The sequence below is a fragment of the Tyto alba genome, unplaced genomic scaffold, assembly GCF_018691265.1.
Source record: "Tyto alba isolate M040663 unplaced genomic scaffold, T.alba_DEE_v4.0 Super-Scaffold_41, whole genome shotgun sequence".
Classification (NCBI taxonomy): Eukaryota; Metazoa; Chordata; class Aves; order Strigiformes; family Tytonidae; genus Tyto; species Tyto alba.
In genome coordinates, this window is record NW_024881317.1 from 9255014 (window position 1) to 9279466 (window position 24453).

The 24453-nt window shown below is 56.3% G+C and overlaps 3 protein-coding genes across 4 annotated transcripts; 1 reads left to right on the forward strand and 2 right to left on the reverse strand.

Annotated features, from left to right (window-relative positions):
* Positions 1-1595: 1595 nt before the first annotated feature.
* Positions 1596-12594, reverse strand: KIF7 (kinesin family member 7). Of its 2 annotated transcripts, none has more exons than XM_042804257.1 (18): positions 12243-12594; positions 10569-10769; positions 9919-10330; positions 8633-9164; positions 8183-8320; positions 7810-8037; positions 7192-7391; positions 6836-6942; positions 6378-6533; positions 5883-6085; positions 5568-5765; positions 5183-5308; positions 4509-4685; positions 3997-4212; positions 3569-3775; positions 2983-3181; positions 2741-2890; positions 1596-2533 (listed from the first exon to the last, which is right to left on the reverse strand). In XM_042804257.1, exons 1-18 carry the CDS (start codon positions 12544-12546, stop codon positions 2151-2153), a joined length of 4137 nt encoding a protein of 1378 aa, XP_042660191.1. In that variant the 5' UTR covers positions 12547-12594; the 3' UTR covers positions 1596-2150. The 2 variants fall into 2 exon arrangements, with proteins under 2 accessions (XP_042660191.1, XP_042660192.1); XM_042804258.1 differs by having other exon boundaries at positions 1597-2533; positions 7192-7388.
* A 205-nt stretch (positions 12595-12799) lies between these two features.
* Positions 12800-16495, forward strand: LOC104369362 (ras-related and estrogen-regulated growth inhibitor-like protein). Its single transcript, XM_009976862.3, is given in 6 exon segments — positions 12800-13498; positions 13500-13547; positions 13549-13687; positions 14124-14177; positions 14632-14708; positions 15065-16495. Coding segments are annotated over 6 exon segments (801 nt in total). The 5' UTR covers positions 12800-13438; the 3' UTR covers positions 15488-16495.
* Positions 16496-16700: 205 nt separating this feature from the next.
* Positions 16701-23068, reverse strand: PLIN1 (perilipin 1). Its single transcript, XM_032983013.2, has 9 exons — positions 23008-23068; positions 22204-22262; positions 20957-21155; positions 20733-20815; positions 20139-20391; positions 19794-20002; positions 19097-19249; positions 18259-18492; positions 16701-17766 (listed from the first exon to the last, which is right to left on the reverse strand). Exons 2-9 carry the CDS (start codon positions 22246-22248, stop codon positions 17395-17397), a joined length of 1548 nt encoding a protein of 515 aa, XP_032838904.2. The 5' UTR covers positions 22249-22262; positions 23008-23068; the 3' UTR covers positions 16701-17394.
* Between the last annotated feature and the right edge of the window lie 1385 nt (positions 23069-24453).

Here is a 24453-nt window from a genome sequence, read left to right on the forward strand (position 1 = left end):
TATTATATTTCAGTTGATATTCAAGGATCACCTCCTCCAAACCAAGGAGCAATGCATCCAGGCAAAGAAGTAGTTGGCAGGAATGCCAGGAGGCCTGTGTGGATGAGCAAGGAGCTCCTGGACAAGCTCAAGCACAAAAAGGAAGCCTACAGAGGGTAGGAGAAAGGACAGGTAGCCTGGGAGGGGTATGGAGAAACTGAGCAGCCAGGTGTCAGATTAGGAAGGCCAAAGCCCTGATAGAATTAAATCTGTCCAGGGACATCAAGGGCAACAAGGAAAGATTCTATAGATATGTCAATACTGAAGGGAAAATGTGGGCACTCTCCAGAAGGAAATGGGAGACCTGGTCACTGGAAATGTGGAGCAGGCTGAGGTATTCAATGACTTTTTTGCCTCGGTCTTCAAGGCCAGGTTGGACGGGGCTTTGAGCAACCTGATCTGGTGGAAGGTGTCCCTGCCCATGGCAGCGGGGTTGGGACTAGATGATCTTTGAGGTCCCTTCCAACCCAAACCAGTCTGTGATTCTACTACTAGCTTGGAAGGGATGAGTTTTCCTTTAGGATAGCAATCTCTTTGTGCATGGCAGGGTATTGGGGAAGTCACCCCAGTGTCTAGTGAATGCCGAGGAGGCAGAAAGCTATCAAGATTGTATGAGTTCATCCTGAAACCAGGGCTGGCAAGGCAGAAATTTGTTACATGGCTTTGAAGGGCTAGATGGTATTGAATGGAATTTATTTCCTCGAAACACTATTTGTTGTAGGAAAAACTGACCCATTTCCTTCTGCCAAGAGAGGAGGAATAGGGTGCTTACTAGTGATTGTTTTGCTTGTGGGAGGTGCCCCTCCTTCAGGGATGTAGACTGATATACAAGCATGGAGTTTCAACACTACTACTTACTTCAAGTAGGATGGATTCTTTTATCTGCTGAAGATTTTTGTTTTCAACAGCAGAAAGTAAAAGCTCTGAACTTAAATCTTGCATGGCTCAGCCATATCCAGAGCATTCAGTAATCACACTTCTACCGGCAAGATCAGTTATGCAGGAAGATTCTACTTCAGATGCTGGCTTTCAACTTTGTGTATTACTTCCCAGATAGTTGTGGTAGCAGTGCCCCTTGTGATTTCATGCTGAAGCAGTGGCTTGCTTTTTGGGGTCAGGGAGCCAAGGGGCCATGCTTCCCCCCTTGCCCTTTCTTAAAGCAGGTGCATGGGCTCTCATTTCTTGCTCTGCCAGAGTTAAACTTATGTCCCCCTTCCTGTGGTGGCATCAGTGTTAAGAAGTTGCAGGATTGTATTTCATCTCCCTTACATCCAGAGTGGAATTTTTCCCAAGAGTAAGAAAATGCTGCTTAAATCAGCTTATAGGCTGGACCAGAAAATGGCACCAAACCAGGGTTGCTTTTATCGTGGATGCTTCAGACAATTCTGCTGCTGTCTGGAGATGCTTTTCCTGCAGCAGCTCAATCTAGGAAGCCTACCAGCTCTGACTGAGCACTTACAGAGCAGGTACTTAAACATTAAGGCAACACTGTGAGAGCAGCTGAGCTCCCATGCAGTAAAGTTTATACAGAACTCCTTTTTTTCTACATACCTAAAGTGACAACAGGAGCCTCTGACAAGTGACTGATTCATTAAACTCACTCTGCTTTATTAGAAAAGTTACAGTAGAAATGTAAAAAAACCCAAAAAGTTACTAAAAAAAAATAGAAACATCTATGTATAAGTTCTGCAGAACTGCAGACCATTTCCCTCAGAGGCTGCTAGGGCTGAGGAAGCCCTGCAACAGAGGTTTCCAAGCTGTAAACAAGTTTTTAGTGTTATGAGGCCAGGGTGGAAGGTATCTATGTCCCATTTCTCAGTGTTTAACCTGCTGAGGGTGCAGGAGGTAAGGTGTCCAGTCAGCACTGTCTTGACTGGCAGCAGCGTGGAGAAACATTGGCTGGTGCTTCTGCACCTTACATGCTTACTTCCCTTAGGATGAAATTCATGTCTCTTTCTTCCTCAGGCCTCTGAAATGTAACAGGTTGGTTTGGCTGCCGACCAGGCTCAAACACGACACCAGGCTAGCCTGAGGGGCAGGAAGGCTCTTAAGCTCACGCCAGCAATATCTGCTCCTCCCTGCCCTGTGCCAGGTAAGCGTTAAGCCTGTGTCTAGAGTGGGTTTTTCCTGACGTCTATCATTGCTGGGTGGTAAGGCACTGGGGTCGCGTTGAGGCTGGCTCTGCGCAGCTCCCGGCGGGGCTTGGAGGCCGGAGCGAGGCTCCGTGGCGGGTGTACCTCGTGGGGCTGCCCCGCTCTCAGCAAGTGCTCCGCATCCCTCTGCCGAAGGTCCCCGGGGCTGTCGTTGGGCAGGGAGGAACGCCTCCACGTTGATGGCAAAGGGGCATGCACCAGGTCCCTGCTCTCATCCCTGACCCGATGGCTTTCTTCAGCAACTGCCAGAGGCACGGGCTGTTCCCCAAGGCTGGATTCCTCGCAGGTCCCGAGTGCAGTGGGAGCTCTGTCCCCGGCCCCATGAATGCTTCTCTCCATCCCTGCTTGGAAAGATTGGCGGTACAGTGAGATGAGGATCAGGATCTCTAATTCTCTCAGCAAAATCGGTGCCTGTAGAACACTTGCTCAGGGCCAGCAATGACCAGCACCCACATTGCTCCTGACTCTTCTGCCAGGGAAAAGAATTTAAACTCTCCTCCTTTTAATGTGGTAGGAACAGCAAAGCCCCAGCCTGGGTTTCCTCTCACCTTTGGCCTGTCCAGGATGGAGGTTCATGTTACTCAGCCTCTGGTTCAGCTCCTGATTTGCCCACATATAACGGCTCAGCTCCTTTTCCAGCACCTGAATCCTTGCCTCATACTGCAGTTTGCTGCTGGCCAGCCCCTCATCCATGTGCTCTACAAGAAAAAACAAGGTCATTTCAAGCTGCAAGCCCTGCAAAAGACGAAAGCAGTGCCACTGCTGCCTGTTTCAGGAGCTGGGTGGTTACCACGGCTCTGCTGGAGCAGTAGTTGGATGTTCTGCTCGTGCTCCTTCTGCTGCAGGGTGAGCTGGCGGTCCATCTCCAGGCGCTGCCGCTCCACAGCCGCCTCCAGCCAGTACACTAGCTGCTGCTGCTCCTCCAGCTGCATCTCCAGCTCCGAGAAGGCAATGTGCTGCCTGTGCTGGTCCTCTCGCAGCGTCACCACCTGGTCAGGGCCCAAGAGCAAGAAACATCTCAGCTCCTTCAGAGCCTAGCAGCTTTCCTGCACCACTGAGGCTGATCAAGTTAGTTTTTTGGTACAGCGTACAAAGGTTAGTAGTTCCAGGATGTCACAGTTGCTTTGCAGAGGGAAGGGCAACGTGGGGCTGCACTGACGTGGCAGAGACACCACAGGGATCTAGGCATCCTATGACTAGTTCAGCCTCTCTCCCAGGTGTTGGGACAGGTGGGGATCATGGTGCTGTGGCTTTGTGGCCTGACTTTACAAGGCAAAAGTACAGTAGGAGGCAGGCAGAAGGCTTGAGGCAGAGGAAAACAGGAGTTTGGTCAGATACTGCAGTTCCCACCAGCACAGAGGCCAGTTGTCTCGCACCTTGTCAAAGTACTTGCAGAGCAGAGCTCGGGTCTCGGAGGAGGAGAGGTAGCTGAGCTTGGCCATGAGGTTCATCTCGCACTGGGACAGCAGGCTGGCTGAGGCCCGCAGGACTCGTTGCCTGCACGTGATGGACTCATTCTTGTACTCGATGGCTGCATCCAGAGCCTCAATTGCCTCGTCCAGCTGGAACAAGATCCGTTCTTCCTGCCAGGGCAGAGCTGCAGTTACTAGGGAGCAAAGGGTTCACTGTCTCACCCTGCCTTAACCTCCCTTGTCATCTCAATAAAGCTGGCAAGGAGTTGGGATACACACAGTCTGGGGGCAGGGGGGAGCATCTGCTAACAACCCCATGCTCAGGTCTTTACTTCTCTCTTACTACCTCATGCTCTTGCAAGCAGAGCAGCTCAGCCCAAGAAACGAGGTACCTCTGGGGACAGCAGGGTGCCCTGACGCAGCTTGTTGTCGAGCTCCAACCTCTGTTTGAGCAGCTGGTCCTTCTCCTGGCGCAGGTTGTTGATCTCCTGGCGGATCTGCTGCTGGTCGTGGGCACTGCCATGGCGCAGCTGCCCGTTCTTCTCAGTCAGCTCCTTTTCCAGGTGCTCCAGGCGGCTGGACACACGTACTATGTCATCTGTCAAGGCCTGCAGCAGAAGATGCACAAGGGGATCTGCTCTAGTCAGGCCCTCAGCCCCTTTCTATTCCCTCCATAGACTAAGTGACCTCACACCCAAAAAACCAAGGGCTATCAAACCAGCTGGCTCAGCAGCACAGCACGAACAGGCTCTTCTGTAGAGGCAGATTTCCTACCCACTTCCCACCACCACCTCATCCTGGACTGCAGCCCTCCAGCCAGACCCAGAATAGCACCCAGGTCTTCCAGCCTCCCACCTCTGCTAGAAATCAAGCAAGAGGTTGAGGTGTCACACTCCCGTCCCACCTGGTTGGAGCGCAGTCGTTTGCTCTCTAGGCCGTTCTTCTCTTGGAGGAGGGCTTCCTTTTTGGCCACGATATCTTCCCGCTTCCTCAGCTCATCTTCCAGCTCATCCAGGGCCCGGCGCTGCTCGAGAACTTTATCCATCTCCATGTCCAGCCACTTCTTCTGTTCCTCGATTTTCTGATGGAAGGAGAGGCAAAGGGCATGTATGTGCATGCAGGCAGCAGTAGCAATGCCCAGGACTGCTAGACTGAAGAGCAGTGGGGTTGAGATCAGAGCAAGAACCTCAATTCCATCTCTGCTAACCCCTGTAGCCCAGACTTCACTGATTTTATCCTTCCAGCTCCTCCAAGAGGCAGAGCTAAGCTAAATCCCCAGCTGCCAAGGAGTCCTTGGGGGCCACATCTGCCACCATCCTTCTGCTAACAGACAAGATTTCACAGCTTCTTTACCAATGCTAGTATTTAGAAGGGACCCTGTTCCTGGGGTTAAGACAAGATCTAAGTCTAGGGCTACTAGATGCAAGTGACATTATGGACTGTCCTCCTCAAGGGCGGGATGGGCTATGTCCCATCTCAAGCTGAGGTCCCTGCCTCCAGATCTCCCCTGTCATCCTGCCATCTGTCAAGCAGTCCCCTTCCAGCAGAAAAGAGGAGGAAGGCACACTCTGCCTGTACCTGCTGCTGCTCCAGGCTGATCACAGAGCCATTGCTGCCACTCCGCCGCTTCCTCTGGAAAGCTGCGATTTCCTCTGTTTTGATGCGAAGGATTTTCTGGTGCTGCTCATGCTTCAGTTCCAGTTCCTGTGTGGGAAAGAGCAACTGTGAGCGTTGAGGGGGTGGAAGCTGTTTACCCTACAGCCAGGGGCTGAGGGACGGGTTATGTTCTCTGCTAGCTCTTTGGATACTCTTAAAAAAAATCCTCTCTCCATCTCCTTGTTCTCCAAGACAATCACAGACCCCATGCAAGGTACTCTGGCCTGCCCAGCGGCTTTCAGAGCCCGCCCATCATCATCATCCTCGCAAATACCGCAGCAGCCCAGCTGCTCCTGCCTGTTCCTACCTTGACTCGGTGCTGCCGCTTATTCACCTCCGTCTCCAGCCGCCGTTTCTGCTCGCTCTCCTCCCGCAGCCGGCGCTGCAGCTGGCCCTGCTGCCGCCGCATCAGCTGGATGTTCCTCTCCAGCTCCTGCACTCGCTTCTCGCTCTGGGCCGAGAGCGACACCAGCCTCTCCGTCGCCTGCTTCTTCTTGCACAGAACCTGCCGGAGGGCGAGAGCTGCCCTTGGGCTCGGCCTCTCCCCCATGCCCTTTTGCAGAGATGCCCCCAGCTCTGCCCCTGCCCACCTCCCTGGCTGGGCAGAGCCCTTCCCACTCACCCGGGCCTTGCTCTGCGCGGCCGCCACGCGCGTGCGGTACTCCTGCAGCTTGCGCTTCTCCCCAGGGTCCCACGGCTCTTTGGCCTCCAGTTCCTGGAGCTGCTTCTGGCTGTCGCTCAGCTCTGCCCGCACTTGCTCTGCCTCCTGCTCCAGCTCGCTGATCTTCTGGCAATACTGCTTGTTCAGAGCCTGGGCGTCCTTGCCTGCAACACACACCCATCCGCCATGGCCTCCAGGCCCTCCTCCCTCACAGCCAGGATCCCGATGAGGGATGGACCTTTCCTCCCTCTCCCCAAGTCCTTCTGGCTACAGGGAAGCTACAATGGGAAGGGTCTCTGTCAGCCAGAGGGATGGAGAAACAGAGCTCTGCTGCCTACAGGAGAAAAGACTGAGGACAAGCAACACAGGGAGGGAAGATGAGGATGGGAGTAGAGACTGAGCATCACGACTAGGAGGGGATTTCATGGTTGCATGTTCCTGCCAGCAACTCTGTACCTGTTTTAATGAGCTCCGTGATCAGCTCCTCCTTCATGCGGATGTTGATCGCCAGCTCTCGGATCTTCTGCTGTGCTTGCACCAGCCTCCACCCCGAGTCCTTCCCTGGCAGGCGCTCCCAGGGACCAAGTAGCGGCTCCCGCCTCCTACAGACCTCTGCAACACAGATTCCCAAGTAAAGAAGGTCCTATTTTAACAGCTGGATGACACGATGACAATCCGATCTCAGATCTGTAGCCAAGATCTGGCACACCATTGCCCAGAATCACCTGCAGCTTCTGCCAAAACATGGCTCTTGCCAGACCCCAGCAATTCAAGTTTCTCTTTAACAAAAGCAGCTAGACTGTCATCTGCTCCATTTTTGTCCTCTAGACTCATCCAGGTGGGACATCAACAGCACTCAACAAAGCACCGCCAGCCTGAGGGAGACTGTCCAACAACCTATGGTTTCCACTTGCCTTTTGACAGCTCCAGCTGTTCCTCCTGAATCAAGTGGGCATTGCCTCCACTCAGCTCCTCGCTCAACTTGCAAATCTCTTTCTTGCTCCAGCTTTGGATCCCATTTCTAGAAGGAACAGCAAATTCATCAGTTGGGTTTGGACACTGCTGTTTCCCAGTAAGGACCCTCATGTTCCACAGGCTTCAGAAGGAGATAGAAATAGTAGCTGTGCTCAGGAAAGATGGTAATTAGCTCCCCAGCAAGCAGGCAGCTGTCTCAGCAGAATCGCTGACCCCAGAGGCAGCATTTGCTTCTACATCCTACATGAGAACAACTGCTAGGGCACTGCATGGTGCTGGCACAGCCGCAACTCACCGGCGCTGGGACAGGGACCGTTTCTGTTCCCCATCCTCCTCCTCTCCCGAGGACAACTCTAATGGCTTCTCCAAGTCCTGGCTGAGCTGCCTCCTCAGTGCTGCATCTTTGTTCTCTGGATTGTCAGCCGGGCACTGTGCATGGTTCAGGTGCCAGCCTGCCAGGTCCTCCTCCTGGAAGGAGGGGTTGCTCTCAAGCTGCTGGTGCAGAGAATCAGAAAGAGAGGAAACATGCTGAGTGAGAGCTGGTGTTAGAAAAAGCATCTCTCAGCTGGGCATCACTGCTAGACATGAAGAAAAGCAACAAAATGAAGTTGAGCATATTTTCAGGAGAACTGTTGTGTTGCTAGACCCAGCTGTCTGCCCTTCTCCTGCCTCCTGTTGCTCAGATGCTGAGCAGATCTGGGACCCACCTGTAACATTAAAAGCCTCAGTTTTGAAGCTGGGCTGTTTTTGCCAGCATTGTGAAACTCTTTGGATGTGAACACAGAGCGTGGTCCTCTGGACTACACCTCTGACAAGATTTGTGTTCAACAGTGGGCCAAAAGCAGTTCCTACAGTGGAGGGCACCCAAGTGAAAAGGCAGAAGTTCCTCAACGGCACGGACTTGTGACCTCACCTTCCTGCAAAGGGCTCTTCCACTCTGCTCGGTAGGAAGGAGCCCCGAGTGAACCCCACTGGGGCCATGGGATGGGGCAGCATCCAGTGGGGCCGTGTGAGGTCTCTGGCAGGCGGTCACCAGGTGAAGGTTTTCCAGCAGTCCTGGCACACACAGGTTTGGCATTGCCATCTCCAAGCGCACATGCAGCTCTGAGATCTTATCCTGCTGCTCCTGCAGCTTGTCGCTCTAGGAAGCAATGAGAAAAATGTGGTTATGCACATATGGATCCCAGACCTGCTGCGGAGGAACCCGAAAGCCGGGCTGTGCTTTCCTGGGGAGGAATGGGAGGAGCAGGGCAGGTCCCTATAAAGAAAACACAGCCCAGAAATACCTGCAGCTTATACTGCTCCATGGCATCCTCCAGGGCAGCCAGGAAATCACGGTTCTCCTCCTCCAGGCGCTCCACTTGCCTCTGCAGTTTGGCCAGCTGCTCGTCTTTGATGGTCTCGCACCTCTTCTCAGTGTTCACCTGCCCTCCGAAATGTAAGAGAGGCAGCGTCAGCACCTACCCTTGTCCTTCCCTTCCCATGCTGGACTCTGCAAGGAAACAGCAGCTCTGCAAACCCAGATTTTAGCTGCAGAATAAATCTCTTGGCTGCAGCTGAATCCAACCTCTCCCTGTCTGCTCTGAGGACCACATCATTTTGCCTCCCTACAGCCTCTTGGCCGGGCTGCTTCTCTGCTCCCTCTCCTGACCCTTCCACTGTGCCGTGCTGAGGCTGCTGTGTTTAGTGGCCATCAGATGAACCCCACCTCAGAGCTAAACCACCCCAACTGTTACCTGGGCTTTTGCTAGCTTTAAGCCTTGTGCCTCAGGGCTCTGGTCTTCCATGGAGGTGCTCTCGATGCCGCTATCCAGCCCGGCTGAGGTCAGCTCGCTCCTCTCGCTCTCTACCGCACACAACCACTCCTTAACCCGCAGGATCTGCTCCACCGTCAGGTTACTGTCCTCCTGCAGCTCCATCAGCAGCCGGTACGCAGCGTCGGTGCAGGTCCGGTAATGTGCGCACTCCGCCAGCAGCCGAGCCGTGGGGTCCGGCGCGCATCGTTTGGCGGTGGCCGAGCGGTTGATGATACGGGTCTCGGAGCGGTGACGCTGTTCCAGCGCCTTCTGCAGGTTCTTTATCTGCAGGTGAAGCTCTTCGACATGCTCAGTCTCCTTGCGGCAGTTCACCACGGCCTTGTTCTGGATATTTTGAGCCCGGCTGGCGTAATTCAGTGTGTTGAGGCTCTCATCAAAGTCGGAGGAGGATGGGCTGACACAGGCTATCATCACGGTCTGGGCATTCCCCCCCAGAGAGTCTTTCAGGATCCTAAGGATGAGCACAGTGATTAATATAGCTGAAATACAAAATAATGCAGGAACCAGGAGGTTTCCAATGCTATTCAGAGGTTAAGCCCAAGGAAAACGATATTTTTGCTCTGTGGCCGGTTTGGCACTAGTGAAGTAAGCAGAATTATTAAGCAGAGGAATAACAGTTCATGCTGTGACAAGTTTCCATCTGAGTAATTCCTGAGGCTGGGAGCTCCCCGACTCTGTGAATCGCTGCTAGGCACGTGCTGCATGGAAACCTGTTGGAGATTGCAAAGGCCACCTACTTGAGTTAAAAACTAACTGCAGACCATCAAACCTGCCTACTGGCACCTTTTTTATTTGCTGCCAGGCAGGAAAGGCAGGATAACCCACGATGACACCCCGTCTCAGTTTCAGCAGCATGACTTCTGCAAGCCTCGACTTCTGCAGCACTGCACTGAGCCAGTCTGTCATTTCTATCCTGGTCTCACTGCTCCTCAAGCTTCCCTACGTGAAAACCTGTGTGCAGGGTAGACCTGTAAAGTGCTGTGAGGCACAGCAGGTCAGCTGGCCCCATACCATCAAGCAGTCGGTCTGAGAGCCCCGGTTTGAGAGCAGAAGGGACAACTGGCCCTGCAAGCTCCTTTTGGCTAGTGGGGTGACTCTGCCACCCAACCTGGCAGGCTGGGCATGGGAAAGGCTCGGAGAAGCATCACCTCCCTCCTGCTGGGCCAAGAGCCCATGAGATGTGGGGGGCCCAGTCCCAGCTGTACCTGGTGATTTTGGAGTCCCTGTAGGGGATGTGGCTGCTCTTCCTCCGAGGGTCTCCCAAGGCACTGATGACATTGCCCAAGGCCAGGAGGCCACAGTTGATCTGGATACTCTCCTTCAGCCTCTCCCCTGTGTTTCCCGTCTTCACAATTCGCTCTGACCCTGCCAGGTCCACGAAGTGAAACTTGGAAACCAGGACCTGGCCCGAGGCAGGGATGGAGGTGGGGTGGTGGTGTAGGGGGAGGCGGCCAGGCCCCCGCCGCTGTTCCATGGTCACCGTGAAGATGGTGTGCGAGCGGCTCGACTGCCTGTTGACGTGGGTAGCTCCTGTGTGCTTGGCTGTGTTCCCCATCTCCAGCAGGCTCAGCACCTCATCTAGCCCTTCCACTTCTGACTCCTTCACACCGCAGAGCACTGCAACAGCAAACGGAGCTGTGGCTGGGAGGGACGGGCTGCCCGAGGACACAGCTCCTCTGCACAGCCTGCTGCCACTGTGCCACACACAGACTGGCTTTCCCCACCAAACAGGAGTAAGCACGGCAATCTGCTGCTGGGGAGGGACGGAGGGAGAAGACCTCCCATCAGGGATAGATAGCCCAACCCTGGCCTGGGGTACAGGGAGAAAAGGGAGCCCGTGTGCAGCCACACATACCAATGTTCCCCTTGTCGTCCTCCCGGATCTGGATGTCTTTGCTGGCTGTATCCACCTGTAGCAAGTCCCGAAACTCCTCCTTGTACACCTCCAGGTAGGACACTCGGACCGTGTAGTCGATCAGGTCATTCTCATCGATGAGCCTGAAGGTCTCAGCCATGGCTCGGGGGATGATGCCCTGCTCATCCTCGTTGATGGAAGCTGGCAGAGAGATGCACATGGTCACGGGGAGCAGTGACTGCCCGGGGAGCCCGTGCTGGCCAGGGACAGAGCCGTGGGCAGGAACCTGCCGGCAGCACATGTGTCAGCTGGAAACGAGCAGCCTCACAACCTTTCCACAGCTCAGCCTCCGCAGCCCAGATTAAACATCCCTGCGAGTGCTTCTACACCACAGGACCTTGGGGCAAATCCTCTCCCACTGCTGTGCTGGATTCCAGCAACGTTGCTGGCTTCCAGTCCTTCCTCAAGAAGGAAAAGGCACTTTAGCATTTCAAGCAGGTAGCAAACACCACGCCTGCAGCTACAGCGTGCTGTCCTTTGAAGCCAACACAACTCCACAACCTCTTCCAGCTCCAAGATTTTTTTTTTTCTGTGCTTGCAGCCTGCTTGTATCTGGCCACAGCACTCCGCCGTCTGATTTTTAAATGGTTTTGCTTTTGTCTCCAACAGGTGTGTAGAAGGGCCATCCCCAAATTTGGTACAATGATAGCCTGAACTGAGAAACTGAAAATAAAGGTAAATCGAAGATATGGAAACAATGTAGTGTTTACAAACTATGCAATTAACTAAAGCTGACTGAAACATTTACAGTGTGTCCTCTGTAAGATACCATAATACCATTAAGCCACCGCTGACAGGAAGGAAAGATTTCCTCTTTCCCTGTTTCCTTCACATTACCAAACTAACAGGATTAATCCCTGCAAACCTCCCTCTGCTTAGGGTTTATTTCAGGACAAAGCTGGTAGATCCAAGCCAGCTGAAGGTATCAGTGTTTTAGGGAGATCACCACCACCTCCAGACCAGACAGGGTCCTCTCGTTTGTCCTGCAGTGGTCGTGGAGCAAACCTACACGCTGTGATCTTCGAGGATGTGTTGTCCACGGTGGGGGTGGTTACAGCAGCGTGGGTGGCGGGGTGGGGATGGGTGGCAGTTGGGCTGGGCCAGGGTGCTGAGAGGGTGGATGATGTTGGAAGTGATGGTGAGGTCAATGCATTGGGGTGGAGAGAGGAAAGCTGACAAAATGGGTAGGGCTGGTGGCATGGGTGAGGTTGGTGGGTTGGGAGGGATGGCTGGGCCGGGAGAGAGGGAGGGAGAGAGGGAGGGAGGGAGGGAGGCAGGGATGGTGGGAGGGAGGGAAGGATGGAGGGAGGGAAGGATGGAGGGAGGGAAGGATGGAGGGAGGGAAGGATGGAGGGAGGGAAGGATGGAGGGAGGGAAGGATGGAGGGAGGGAAGGATGGAGGGAGGGAAGGATGGAGGGTGGGAGGGAGGGAAGGAGGGAGGGAGGGAGGGAGGGAGGGAGGGAGGGAGGGAGGGAGGGAGGGAGGGAGGGAGGGAGGGAAGGATGGAGGGAGGGAGGGAAGGATGGATGGAGGGAGGGAAGGAGGGAGGGAAGCGGCGATGGGGCGCTGGCGGGGAGAGATGCCGGTGGGACGGCGGTGCCGCCGCGACTCACCGACGCTGGCCTCCCCGATGGTGTAGGTCTTGCCGGAGCCGGTCTGCCCGTAGGCGAAGACGGTGGCGTTGAAGCCGCGGAAGAAGGCCCGCAGCAGCGGCTGGACGCAGGCCCGGTAGACGGCCGCCTGCCCCGCCGCCTCGGGCAGCACGGCGGCGAAGCGGAAGCGGCGGCGGCGGCCCAGCGCCACCTCCCCGGTGGCCGCGTCGCCCCGCAGGCAGGGCCGGTGGCCCCGCAGCGCTTCCCGGGGCAGCAGCGGCCGCACCCGCACCGCCACCCGCACCGCCGCCCCCTCCGCCGCCATGGCGAGGGGCAACGGGCAGCGGAGGGTGGGCCCGGCCCGGCCCGGCCCGGCCCGGCGCGCCGCGATGGCGTCAGGCGGCTCCGCCCGGCGCCGCGGAGCGGGAGCGGCTCAGCGCGGGCCCGTCCTCACCGCCCCGCGGGCAGAGAGGCCCTGGGGGAGGGAGGGCGAGGAGCGGGCGGTGGGGGCTGCCGTGGTGTGGGGAGTGGGGAGGGGGACACGGGTGGGCTGCAGAGGCGGTGCGGCAGGTCGGGGGCAAGGGGTTGGGGGGGGGGGGGGGTCCCGAGACGCTGCATCGCTCGTGAGATGCTGTGTCGCTCACAAGAGACTCCATCTCTCCCCGGGGTGACCCGTCACTCGTGAGGCAACGCTCCATCACCTGCGAGATGCTCCATCGCTCGTGAGACAGCGCTTCACCGCTTGTGAGGTGGTGCTCTGCTGCTCGTCGGACAATGCTCTACCACCTGTGAGATGCTCCCACCCCTTGCGAGACGACGCTCCATCACTCGTGAGGGGCTCCAGTGCTCGTCAGACAACGCTCCACCATCCACGAGACGGTCCGCAGCTTGTGAGACGCTCCTCCGAGGCGTTTCCGCGATCACCGTGGGGAAGGTCCATGGTCACCGTGGGGAAGAGACAAGGGGCTGCGTGGCCCTGCCAAGGGGCGACGTGCTCGAGGCGTGGGCGCGGGCAGCCTCCTGGGATGCACTTTGAGGAGCAGCTGGTGCAGACAGACAGTGCTTCCCAGCCGCGCTGGGGGCTGGCAGGGCCAGCTCTGGGCACTGACATATGTTTGGGATGATCTGAGTGATAACATAAAAGTTTTTCATCTGGCCGCCTGCAGCTCCCGCTGCACCGCCCCTGCGGCTGCAGGGGGGCGGTGGGAGGGAGGGATATGGCCCTCTCGGGTCCCCTGGGTGCCGTGGGAAGCGCTGGCTCCTCGGCTGCGCGGAGAGGAGTCGCACACGCCGCCGGCATCGCCGGCGAGGCACGGCTGTGCTCAGCATGGGGCTCCGGCTCCCGCTGCGCCGGAGCACCAGCTTCACCCCCGACCACTCTGCCCTCGTGGAGATGCCGGGCCCCACCACCCTGAAGATGGAAGCAAACGTCCTCGTTATGGGAGCAGACAACGTGGGGAAATCGGGTAAGAACCGACCGTGAGCTGGGAGCAGGGGGGTTCCCTGGCAGGGAGACCCATTTCTCTCCCCCGAAAAAAGGCTGAAAACAGCAGTGGCACTTGGAGAACAAGCTGCAGAGAGCAGCCCTGTGGAGCAAGATGGTGAGATGGGGCAGAGCTTTTGGGTGCAGCCGTGGTTCGAGGTGGGGAAGCTGAGCACAACCTTGTAAGCAGCAGGTGAGCCACGGGGGAAGGTGTTTTCCACGGAGCTGCAATTTGCTGGTGCTCCGGTTCACGCTGCGCCTCTCCTCCGCTCGCAGACCTGCTGGTGGCTGGGAGAAAACCAGAGGTCATTCCTGCTGGTGGGAGTTTATGGGAGGATGGTGCCTGACTTTGCTCTGGATTTAAAAAGGAAAATCCTTCAGGTTTAGGGTTATTCTTATTCTTATCCTTCCCTCTGCAGCTCTGACTGTGCGTTTCCTGACCCGGCGCTTTATTGGGGAGTACGGAGACATGGGTGAGTGCCAGGCCAGGGCCAGGCTGGTTCCTGTTAGGGATGGGGGTTAGGAGGCGAGTCTGCTTCTGCCCGTGGGATTTCATTGCTTTTCATCCTCTCCTGCCTTTCACCAGAGCCTTTACCTGCTCCTGGGGGGCTCAATGGTTGCATTTGTTCAGTGACCCATCTTTTTGCTCCAGAACTGCTTCTCTGGGGTGCAAAAGGTGCTGGGTGTCAGCTGGTGGGACCAGTGTCCCTGGACTGAGCACGGAGGTGGAGGCAGAGTGGGGCAGTCACAGCTGTGGAGGCCACCGTGCTCCAAGTGATTGTTGCTGTACGAAAAGAGCCCCTGGACCTTGCCAGGGTGGACGTGATGGGCTTGTCCCCAGGAGGAGGAGATCTGGGTTGAAGGAGCTATCTCTTGGGTCTGTGAAGATGATGATTTTTTTGGTTTTTTTTTTTTTTTTTTTGGCAGAATTCATCTACAGCCACAACCTGACTGTGGATGGCCGAGAGATTCTCTTCCACATCTGGGATTTCCCCAATTCCCAGGTGAGAGGGGTCTGCTCCTGCCACCTGTTTTCACCCCAGGGACAAAAAAACCTCTACTAAAAGTTATGTATGAGGAACTGCAGGCTGGGAGCTCCAGCTGAGCAAAGTTCTCATGTCTGATTGTTTGTAGGCGACTGAACCCTTCTTGCCTGCAGAGCGCAGGGCAGCAGTGTTGCTGGCAGGGTAGCAATAGTCACTGTAGCCCCTGCTCCTTTGGCTGAGGACATTAGAGCTGAAGCACTAATATTACCAGCTGAGATTGAGCACAGGACTGTGCTAAGTGCTATTCTGAGGTTCCCATGCTGTTAGCACCTACAGCTGCATAAAAAAACCCCTTTCCTTTTCTTTTTCCCCAGGAGCAGGCAGATGAGGGCTCCTCAGAGAAGCGAATCCAGTGGGCAGACAGCTTTGTGCTGGTCTACAGCATCTGCGACCGTGCCAGCTTCAACATCCTGCCCCTCAAAATTCAGTTCATCAAGGCAGCCAAGGAGGGGCAGAGCCAGGAGAAGGTGCCCATCGTCATTGTGGGCAACAAACGGGACCTACACCACCAACGGGAGGTGTCCAGCGAGGAGGGTCGGCTCCTGGCCCTCTCTTTAGACTGTGGTTTCTACGAGGTCTCTGCAGCCGAGGCTTATCACGGGGCCCTCATGGTCTTCCATGGGCTGGCAGAGCGCATCCCTGACACCAAACTGGCACTGAGAAAGGGTACGGGGATCCGTGGGATCGTCAAGACCATGTCAGCTGTGTTTGCTCGTAAGCGAACGGACTCCCTCTGAGCTACGGCATGGGTGCTGCTTCTCTCTGTGCTGCCTGGACCAAGCCTCTTCCCTTGGTGCCCATGGAGATGGTGTGTGTGTTTCCATAAGTATGACGGGTTCCTTGCTGTCCTCTTCATGATGGGGTCTGGGTGTCCTGCCATACCCAGCCAGTGCAGCCGAGGGCTGTAGTGCTTTCCTCTTGGCTCAGTGACGGGGCAGAACCTCTACTCTTTGCTGTACCAGCTTTTTAGGTGCTTTCTGCTTTCTCCTTCCGTACTCCGCCACTGGAAACCACCAGGTGATTTTGCCACAGCTCTAGGCAGCGTCATCCCCAGCTCCTTTGGCAAGAGCTGCCTGGGCTGTCGGTGAGCAGGGAGGACATGCCGCTTCTGTGTGTCCACTGAGCTCCCTGTCCCCCTGCTCTTACCCTGGATCCTTATTGCCATTTAACGCTCATCAGTGTCCTCTCCAGTAACCCTGGAGCACCCATGAGCTGGCAGGGTGGGGGTTTCTCCACTGGGGAGCCACTGGCCGTTCCCATGTGTGCATCATTGTGTCAGAGTGTCCAGAGCCTGCGGCACCTGCCAACCCCAGAGGACCTTGGTGAGGGCTGCTGCCTCCCATCCCGCCCACCTTGCTTTTCAACCATCTTGCTCATGGTCCTCTCTCCCACAGCCTTTCAGCGAACGCAGCCGTTTCCCTTGTGCAAGCGCCATACCGGCTCTGCCTGGGAAAATGCAGGCTCATGGCTCATTCCCAGGATGGGGATCACACCGTGCGCCTTCCCAAGCTGCTCCTCTTGCAAGGCTGCCTGTCCCCGGGGAGGAGAGGAGGTGGGGAAAGGGGTTGCTGGCCTCATTGCTGAACCCTGCTGCTGCTGGGAGGTTTTTCCCTGCCTCTCCCCCAACCCTTCCCTCTGTGTGCCTGGGAAAGCAGTGTGTTGGAAGAGAGTTTGTATGTGCGGTACAGACACTGATTTGTCTGCTGTGTTCTTCTGGAAATGCAATAAATCATCTTTGGCAGGAAGCCCCAGCTCCTTGGAGCTGTGAATTTGTACTCGGGGCAGGGGAAGAGACACGTAGTGTGGTGGGCACGAGCACCCACTGTTCCTGCGTCACCGAGCCTAGGATGAGTTTCCCATACTTGTTCCCTTGGCCCTGGGTTGGGTGTCTCACCCCACTCTGCTCCCTCATTTTGGTGGCTCACTCTTGTAAGGCAGCTGAGGCAAGTGGCAGGTCGGGAAGGTTTATTACTGCAGTGGATACAACAAGATGTCGCGGGAAGCCAGGCAGTCCTGCGGGAAAGAGGGGCTCCAGGAGCTCCAACTGTTCTCACCAGTCTTCTTCCTGACCCCACCATCCGTCCCACCATCAGCTGGGGCTGGGTGCCCAGGGCTTTCTGAGTTCTGCTGGTCGGTGGGGTCCTTCAGCTCCTCCATTGAGGAGCAATCTGTGGCCAGGGACAGGCCCTGCAAGGCAGGGTGGAGGGAGGAAGGATGGGGAACCAGGCTTGCTGTGGTGATGTTTGACGGCTTTGCTGTCCTCTCTGCTCTGTCTCAGTGCTGTTCTTAACATGTAGCCCATCTAAGTCCACACTATCTGCTCAACAGGGACCAGGGCAGCCCAGTGCCAGGCCTGGCTGGTCCCTTTTTCTCTTTTTTGGTCTCATTGCTCTTTCCACATCTCCTTCGTCTCTCTGGTCCCACCTCCTCCTACCTTCTCCTTCCACTGACAGGGCTTTTGGCAGCCTTTACTTCCCCATCCTGACCCCCATGCACTCCAGAAGAAGACTTCCCATGGCATGTCTACCACCTCGAGCTCCTGTCCCTGTACATGGGTGTGTGTGGGCGGCTGGCAGGGGCCTGGGCAAAGCGTGCTGGGAGGGGCATTAGACGGGGCCGGGGTGCATTCGTCCTCCCCACTGGCTCAGTCTTTCTTGAAGGCAGGACTGTAGAGGTTGCTGTAGTAAGCCCGGCTGTACATGGCCTCGGGGCTGAAGCGGTAGGAGCCCTCGCTTACGCGCCTGTTGTAGGGGGCGAAGGCAGATTTCCGTGGGAGGGGGCACTCGGGCTCAAAGGCAGGGCTGCGGTAGAGGTTGTGCCGCAGGAAGAGGGGGTCCTCGAGCCCCAGGAAGGAGAGGGGGTGATGGCCGCGGTACAGCCGCCAGTCACCCCTCAGCTGAGATTTCTCCTCAGCAGTGGGGGTGGCAGGCTTGGCATCCTCCTCCTTCTGCTCTGTCTCCGGGCTGGGCTTGCTGCCTCCAGCTGCCTCCTCTTCCTTCACTGACTGCCTGCGGAGCTGAGAGATGGGGTGAGCACCCAGCCAGGCTGTACCTGCCTGCCAGCCTGGCTCTCCCTGTTCTACACAGCCTCCTCAAAACTAGGGGAACTTCAAGACAAGCCAATTTGCCCCCAGAGGGGTCTCTAGCAGAGGGGAGTGAGTGGCTCCAGCCCCCGGGCAATTGCAGTGGAGAGATGGTCCCAGGGGAGCAGTGGATTGGGGACACAGTCTCAGCCCAAACTTCCACCTTCCCAGGATTTTGTGGTCACACCCTGGCTTGGGCATGAATCACGTGAAGGTGCCACCACTGGCTGATCTGCTGGATCTATGGGGGGGACTTGCTGTCATGGCTTGGGAGGATGCTCAGGAGGGTGGGACTGAGGTGTCATCACAGCACCCCATCTTCCCACCCTGGTACCTCCTGGCAGAGCTATGGGGATTTTGTGAGAGGAGGTTGAGCAAAATGGGATTTGCTGCAGATGGACAGGACCTAGCTGGGGACAAACTCACCGGCACGTAGCTGTACAGGGTGCCCAGCAGATGCTTGGGAGCACTGACGAGTGTCCCCCCGAGAGCATCCATCGTCTCCATGGCCTTGGACAGCCTGCGGGGTGTGAAGAGGATCAACCCCTCCGCTGCGTCCCAGGCCACAGCCGGGACCTTCTTCACGCTGGAGATGCCGGAGGCGCAGGCGGTTTGCAGGTTGTGAGCCACGCTGCCCACCAGCCCGGGGTCATCCCCTGCCTGCCAAGAGAAATCAGATCAGCCACCAGCCCCGGCTCTCCATCCCCTCTGCAGCTCAAAGCCTGAGAGCTTTCAGCTCGCTGCTTTGCAAAAGCCACTGTGGTCCCTTGCAGCAGGGTTGCTGCTTCTCCTCCCCTCCGGCTTCGTCCCCCCCCCCCCCAGGGACCCTCTGCCCTGGGCTGCGTTTCCGCTGCAGGCAGAGGCGAAGGGCAGTGACGCCGACCTGCTGCTTCCCGTCCCCATGTCCCAGTGGAGCCGCTGCTGGGGACTATTCCCAGCCCCGCCAGCTCACACTGCCCCTCACTGCTGGGACCACGGAGGGAACCTTTTAGGGGTGTTCAGGGGCTCAGTAGGGAGCTCGATGCTGACCCCCCCCACAACAGCAAAGGAGTCTTGAATATACAAGCCAAGGGTGACCTTGCCTGATGCAGAGGCTGCCCACAGCTTCCAGCTTTGGGGAGTCAGGGAAAGGGGCTGCTGGGGCTACCCCCCCTGCCAACCTTGTCTCCTCCAAGCTGCAGCTGAGGGTTCAGCAGGGACAGAGGACTGGTCCCCAAGGATGCTTTGGGGCACCCCTGGCTTGCTGCCCCCGTTTTCTCCATACCTCTTTGGTGTCGTTGCTGTCTTTCTTCCCTGCCTTCTCCTGCTTTTGCTCTGGCACCTTGCTCTGCCGTCGGCTCAGCCAGCCGGCCGTGGTGCTCTGCCCATCACCGTGGACCCGTGGTGCCTCGGGTACACTCGGCTTGGCCAGGCTGCCCTTGAAGAGGAGCGAAAAGCCACCGCTTGGAGGGAGCTGGCAGGTCCCATCCACCCCACCCTGCTTAGCCTGAGCATTTCACGGGTGCCCTGGGGTGCAGAGGGAGCAGAGGGGTTCATTTATGCATGTGGGAAGAAATCCTGAGGGCAGCTGGGAGCTCTGGGATTTTGGCACAGGCCAGGGAAGGGGTTTCCACCGCATCACTGGGTGGGAGAGGCACCTCCTCCTCCCCATCCTCTCTGGGCCTCTGCAGGGGCTTTTTGCTTTAGGAAGGATGTTATGGCAAGGCCATAAATCAACAATATACATTGGGAGATGGCTAAAAATAACTTGTCCCACTAATATGGTACAAGATTGTGTGTGAACATGCTGCGGGAACTGCCAGCCCCGGCTCATCCTGCTGAGGCGGGGAGGAAACAGCAGTGCTCACCACTCTGCTCTCAGATGTGCTCCAAGGAGCCTGAAATGTCTCATCCAAAAGCAGAGTCAGCCCGCAAGAAGGTATGGGGGAGTGGGAACCCGGCAAGTGGGTTTTGTCACTCACCAAGATGGGGATCCAGGTGGCCAGTTCCTGCCCTTTGGCTTTGGCACGCTGGAGGCCTTGGGTGGTTTGCTGGTAAGCGCGGTGGGAGACGGTGCTAACCAAGGCACCGATCCGGCCCAGGGTGCTGGGAGCACTGGGAGCACTGGGAGCACTGGGCTGCTGCTGGGAGACCTTTGCTGCTGACCCACTTGTCTCTTTGGGCTTCTGAACTAAAGGCAGAAAAGCACAAGCAGAAGAGCAGTAGGGGGTTTACATCCCGGTGGGACAGCCACAAATGAGGTGTCACCTCACATATAGCCAGCCCTTGCCAGGCACCCTCAGAGGGGATTTGGCCATCAGAACTACCTGTTTCTTCGTCCTCCTCCGGCAGCAGGTACTCCATCAGCTTCTCCAGCCCACCCAGGGCTGTGTCAACCCCTGCGGCTGCCATCTGGCTCACCGAGTTCCTCCTTGTGTACCTTGCTGTCGTTTCCACTGTGCTCTTGGTGGCCTCGTAGCCCTCCGCTGCCAGTTCCATGATCTTATCCATGGAGTTGCCAATGGTGCTTTTGGCACTTTGGAGGGGGGTGGAGATGGTGCCCTTCAGTTCAGACGCGAGCTGCAGGCAGAGAGATGGAGAGCAGCCCTGCCGGTGTGCTTGGGGTGCCATGGGACAGCTGGAGGGACCATGGGGACCCCAGCCATGACCATGCTGGTAGACAGCCCCAAGAAGGGCACTCACCAGCCTGGCAGGGATGGGACATAGGACACTGTTGTCCCATATTTAGGAGTGCCCCAACCATCCCCTGGGCTGCAGGAGCCCCTGGAGGAGCTGTTGCTTGGAGGTGCTGCCCTGTTTCCCCCCCCAGCAGCCCATCACCGTCCAGAAACAAGACCAAAGGAGACATGCTGTGGGCTCTGCAGAGGGATCCTAGACTGTCCTGCCTCTGACTGACTTACCTTGTCGACAGGGTACTGAAGGGCAGGGATCTTCTCCTCCAGTTGGTCCAAGCCCCGGCAAGCGAGGTTGTTAGCCACAGCGACTGCCTTGGGCAAAAGCATGGAGTGGGTTTTAAGAAAAGCTCCCAGGCTGTGCTAGGCACGTGCTAGTGCCAGCGCTGTCCCACCAAGGGAGGCTCTGGTGGGCTCCCCACTGCTGTGTCCCCCCCAGCGCATGGACTCACACTGGGGCTCCAGCCTGCGCACCACGGGCTCCACGCTCCACATGGCCAGGGCGCTGGCACCCTGAATGCCCCGCTCGTAGACCTCGCACACCGAGGCCACGAGTGGGTGGGCCTCCTTGGTGCTGGTGTAGGTCCGCTGGAGGCTTTCACAGGTCGAGCTCACCACCGGCAGCTGCAGGACCCTCTGCAGCACGTTCTCCTGTGCGTGGCAGATGGCCATCGGTTAGCCAACAGCCTTTCCCCGAGGAATGCCCCATCATCTGCACACCGGTGGCACTTGGTGTGTTGCTGCGACCACAGAGGACCTCAGCCCATGCTAGAGGAGGAGGGCATTTCTTGGGCCCCATTGAGGGTCTCCCAGCTACACTGCGTACAGCATGGCCATGAGCAAGCAGTCTGGCTGCTGCCGCTGAAGGAGCAGGGACACTAATGGCATCTTACACGGGGCTGATGATCTCCACTCCCTGCATCTCCCAGGCCCGAATCTCCAGGTGCTCCCTCGTGCTTTCCACCCTGCTCTGCTGCTTCTTCCATCTGACCCAGCCCTTGCTCCTGTCCTTGGACCAGCAAAGACTGGTGTTTATGTGGCACCCCTGTCCTGTCTGTCCCTGAGGGCACACAGGAGCACATTTGATAGGAGGTGAGACAAACCAGAGAGACATTGCAGCTCCAAGGGAGAACCAGGGCAAGTGCTGGCTCATCACAGAAGCCACGAGGCAAGAGCTCTCTGGGTTGCATGGGACAGAATTTGGCTTCTTGTCACACTTGTGACCATGACTGGCCTGTGAATCTGCATGTTTGAGAAAAGCTATGTTTTGTGCTATACTGTGCTAATTTTATCTTGACACAGAGACAGCCCTCACAAATCTGGCAGTTCAGCAATCCCAGGGGCTCCAGCTGTTCCAAGCAGCGCTGCACTCACAGCAGCACAACTGCTGGGGGCTTGGGGTCCACAGTGGGGACATAGATGAAGGATGGGCACTGCCAATAGGTATCACTGAGGGCTTGTATCAGCTCAGGGTTAACTTTCTTGATTCTGAACTATATAATTTCAAGCAAGCAAAAAGTTTTATCCTTTCACTCTGAGGATGCTCTATATTATTGCAGGTAAAGATCCATATAAAGATAACAGGGGGACATGTGGGACAGAGTGTGATGTGACTTGTATTAATTCAGCAGAGTCAGCATGTGCTACCTGGCACTTAGCACACCTCTGCCCTCCCCTCTCTCCCTCTTCCTGAACCCACCTTGGTACTTCCATTCTGCAGAGTCTGATTTTTCTTCACCGTCATTGTGACGAATCCACCTGCAGAGCAAAGTTGGGAGCTGCAGAGCCTGCTGCAAAGGCAGGGCTGGGCTTGGGATCCCCCCACTCACTCCTGCACCCCCCTGAGCACAGCGGGGCTGGGAGCTGGGCTGAGACATGCACCTCCCGTGGGTGCAATGGCTGCTGGAATTGCCTAACACTTGACTTTTTTACCAGTTAAACTGTAAAACCAATGACTCCACACAGCTTTCCCTTTCTAGTGTGTCTTAACACCCAAAGATGCAAAAAATTAGTTGAGAGGCATCTAGTTTGGAGGAGCTACAGTACAAAACAGGAAAAAGGGCACGGGTAGAGCTGTGAAGCAAACTCAGAGCCACCAAGAAGCTGGTTAATGTGCATGAGGGTCAGGCTGAGAGATGCAGGCTGAGGAGGGGTAAGAAGGCAGGGCAGGAGCAGAGAGAGGAGCTGTAGGTAAGGATGTGGCGAGCTGCCCAGCTGTGGTCAGCATCCCCCTCCCACGCATCTGCCCTGCAGCTCTGGTGCTCACGATGCCAGTGCCCATCCCTGCACAGCCCCAGCTCCGTGCAGGGGGCATAAGCACCACAAATCACCCACCTCCACTGCTCCTGGCTGGGTGACACCCAAAAGCACACCTCCAGCTCCCATCCCCAGCACAGATCCCCTTTTCTCAGCAGCAGATGACATTCAGGAGATTTAGGGAGAGCAGGTGATTTCTGCTCTCACCCCCCTTCCCGGAGTGCCTGGTGGGGGACAGGCTACTCACCGAGGGACAGCCCGTCCCTATCAGAGCAGGAGCAGAGGGTGGTGGCTGCACTGTCCCTTCCTCCGAGTCCTCTGAGAGTGACGCACCGTGCCCCAGCCACTACCACCACGAGGCCCCACCTCCCAGTTGCGCGGGTATGGGAGCTGGCTGGTTGCAGTGGAAAGTGGCCAAAGAGCTCCCTGAAACCACCATAATTTGGAACAGATGACGGCGGAAAATCCCCTCCTTTGTCTTCCTGCAGAGCCCAGAAGCTGCAGCACAGCCGGGATGCACCTGGGTTTAATGCCTCTCCATCAAGAGAAGATGAAAAGAAGCTGCCCTTGGACCTCACCACCTCAAAAGCAATGGATCATGAGCAGCCAGGGAGAAGGTGAAGAGTAAGACAGGGTTTCCTAAGAGATTAAAACATTCCTGTATTTCTGTAGCCTCTGGTATGCTTTGTGGTAGACTAGGATCCTATTCTGTTGGGAAATGCAACACAGACAAAGAGCATAATTCTCCCCAGGGGAATTTACTAAGCAAAAGGAGCAGAAGGCAGACATGGGGGACACAGTCTGTATAAATCAATCTGCCTTGGCCAGGTCTGCAGTTTCTAAGAGAATTCATGGATAGGTTTTGTGAGGAGGCTTTCAACTGAGGCTCAGGGCAGAAACTGCATTAGGAAAGCTCTAGGCACTTGGAGTAGACAGAAAATGAGACAAAAATCAGGTTGGAAGTGATCTCTGGAGGTCACCTCACCCAACTCTTGCACAAAGCCAGGCTACCCTCGAGATCAGGCTGCTCAAGGTCTGTCCAGTCTTGAAAATCTCCAAGGATAAAGTTCCCATCTCTCTGGGGCCCAGTCTGTGTGCTAACCATACTCACAGTAAACTGTTTTTTCTTTATGTCCAGCTGGAACTTTCTCTGTTGCAATTCATGCCTGCCATCTCTTATCTTTGCTCTGTGCACCACTGAGCAGGGTTTGGGCTCCAGTCTGCACTGGTATGGCATGTGCTCCATGCCCCTAAATGTCTTATTGTCCCAATGATCCTCTGCTGGTCTCTAGTCAAGATCTCTCCTGTGCTCGTGGGGCCAAAACAGAACATGGTTCCCCAAGTGTGGCCCCACGAGTGCTTCACAGAGAGGAACAACTGCTTCCCCTGACCTGCTAGCAATGCTCTCGCTCCTGCTGCTCTTCCATGGCCAGCCTGCTTTGCTGTGTGGGAGGCACTCTGCTGACTCACATTGTAATTAAAAAATCCCTTTGTGGTATTGATTGAAAAGAAAGAAGACACCACCCGTATGGAGCTATGATAGGTTTTGGTTATTGGCTATGGAGATCAAGGATGAGACACACTGATGAGGAGAGGCTGACATGGTGGAAGGAGGACAAAGCAATAACCAAGGGGGTCAGTGCAGATGAGCGATCCTGCTGACAGAAGGTTCTGTGTGTCCTGGACCACCCGG

What these genes read in the sequence shown, in the direction of transcription:
- KIF7 (XM_042804257.1), bottom strand. Translation starts at nt 12,546, where the DNA reads ATGGCGGCGGAGGGGGCGGCGGTGCGGGTGGCGGTGCGGGTGCGGCCG. An exon ending in ACAGCTGGAGCTGTCAAAAG is followed by an intron (nt 6,534 to 6,835) that starts GCAAGTGGAAAC and finishes TCTGTGTTGCAG; the next exon opens with AGGTCTGTAGGAGGCGGGAG. An exon ending in GCACCCTGCTGTCCCCAGAG is followed by an intron (nt 3,776 to 3,996) that starts GTACCTCGTTTC and finishes CTGCCCTGGCAG; the next exon opens with GAAGAACGGATCTTGTTCCA.
- PLIN1 (XM_032983013.2), bottom strand. Translation starts at nt 22,248, where the DNA reads ATGACGGTGAAGAAAAATCAGACTCTGCAGAATGGAAGTACCAAG. An exon ending in TTCAGTACCCTGTCGACAAG is followed by an intron (nt 20,392 to 20,732) that starts GTAAGTCAGTCA and finishes CTCTGCCTGCAG; the next exon opens with CTCGCGTCTGAACTGAAGGG. An exon ending in ACAGCAACGACACCAAAGAG is followed by an intron (nt 18,493 to 19,096) that starts GTATGGAGAAAA and finishes TTCTCTTGGCAG; the next exon opens with GCAGGGGATGACCCCGGGCT.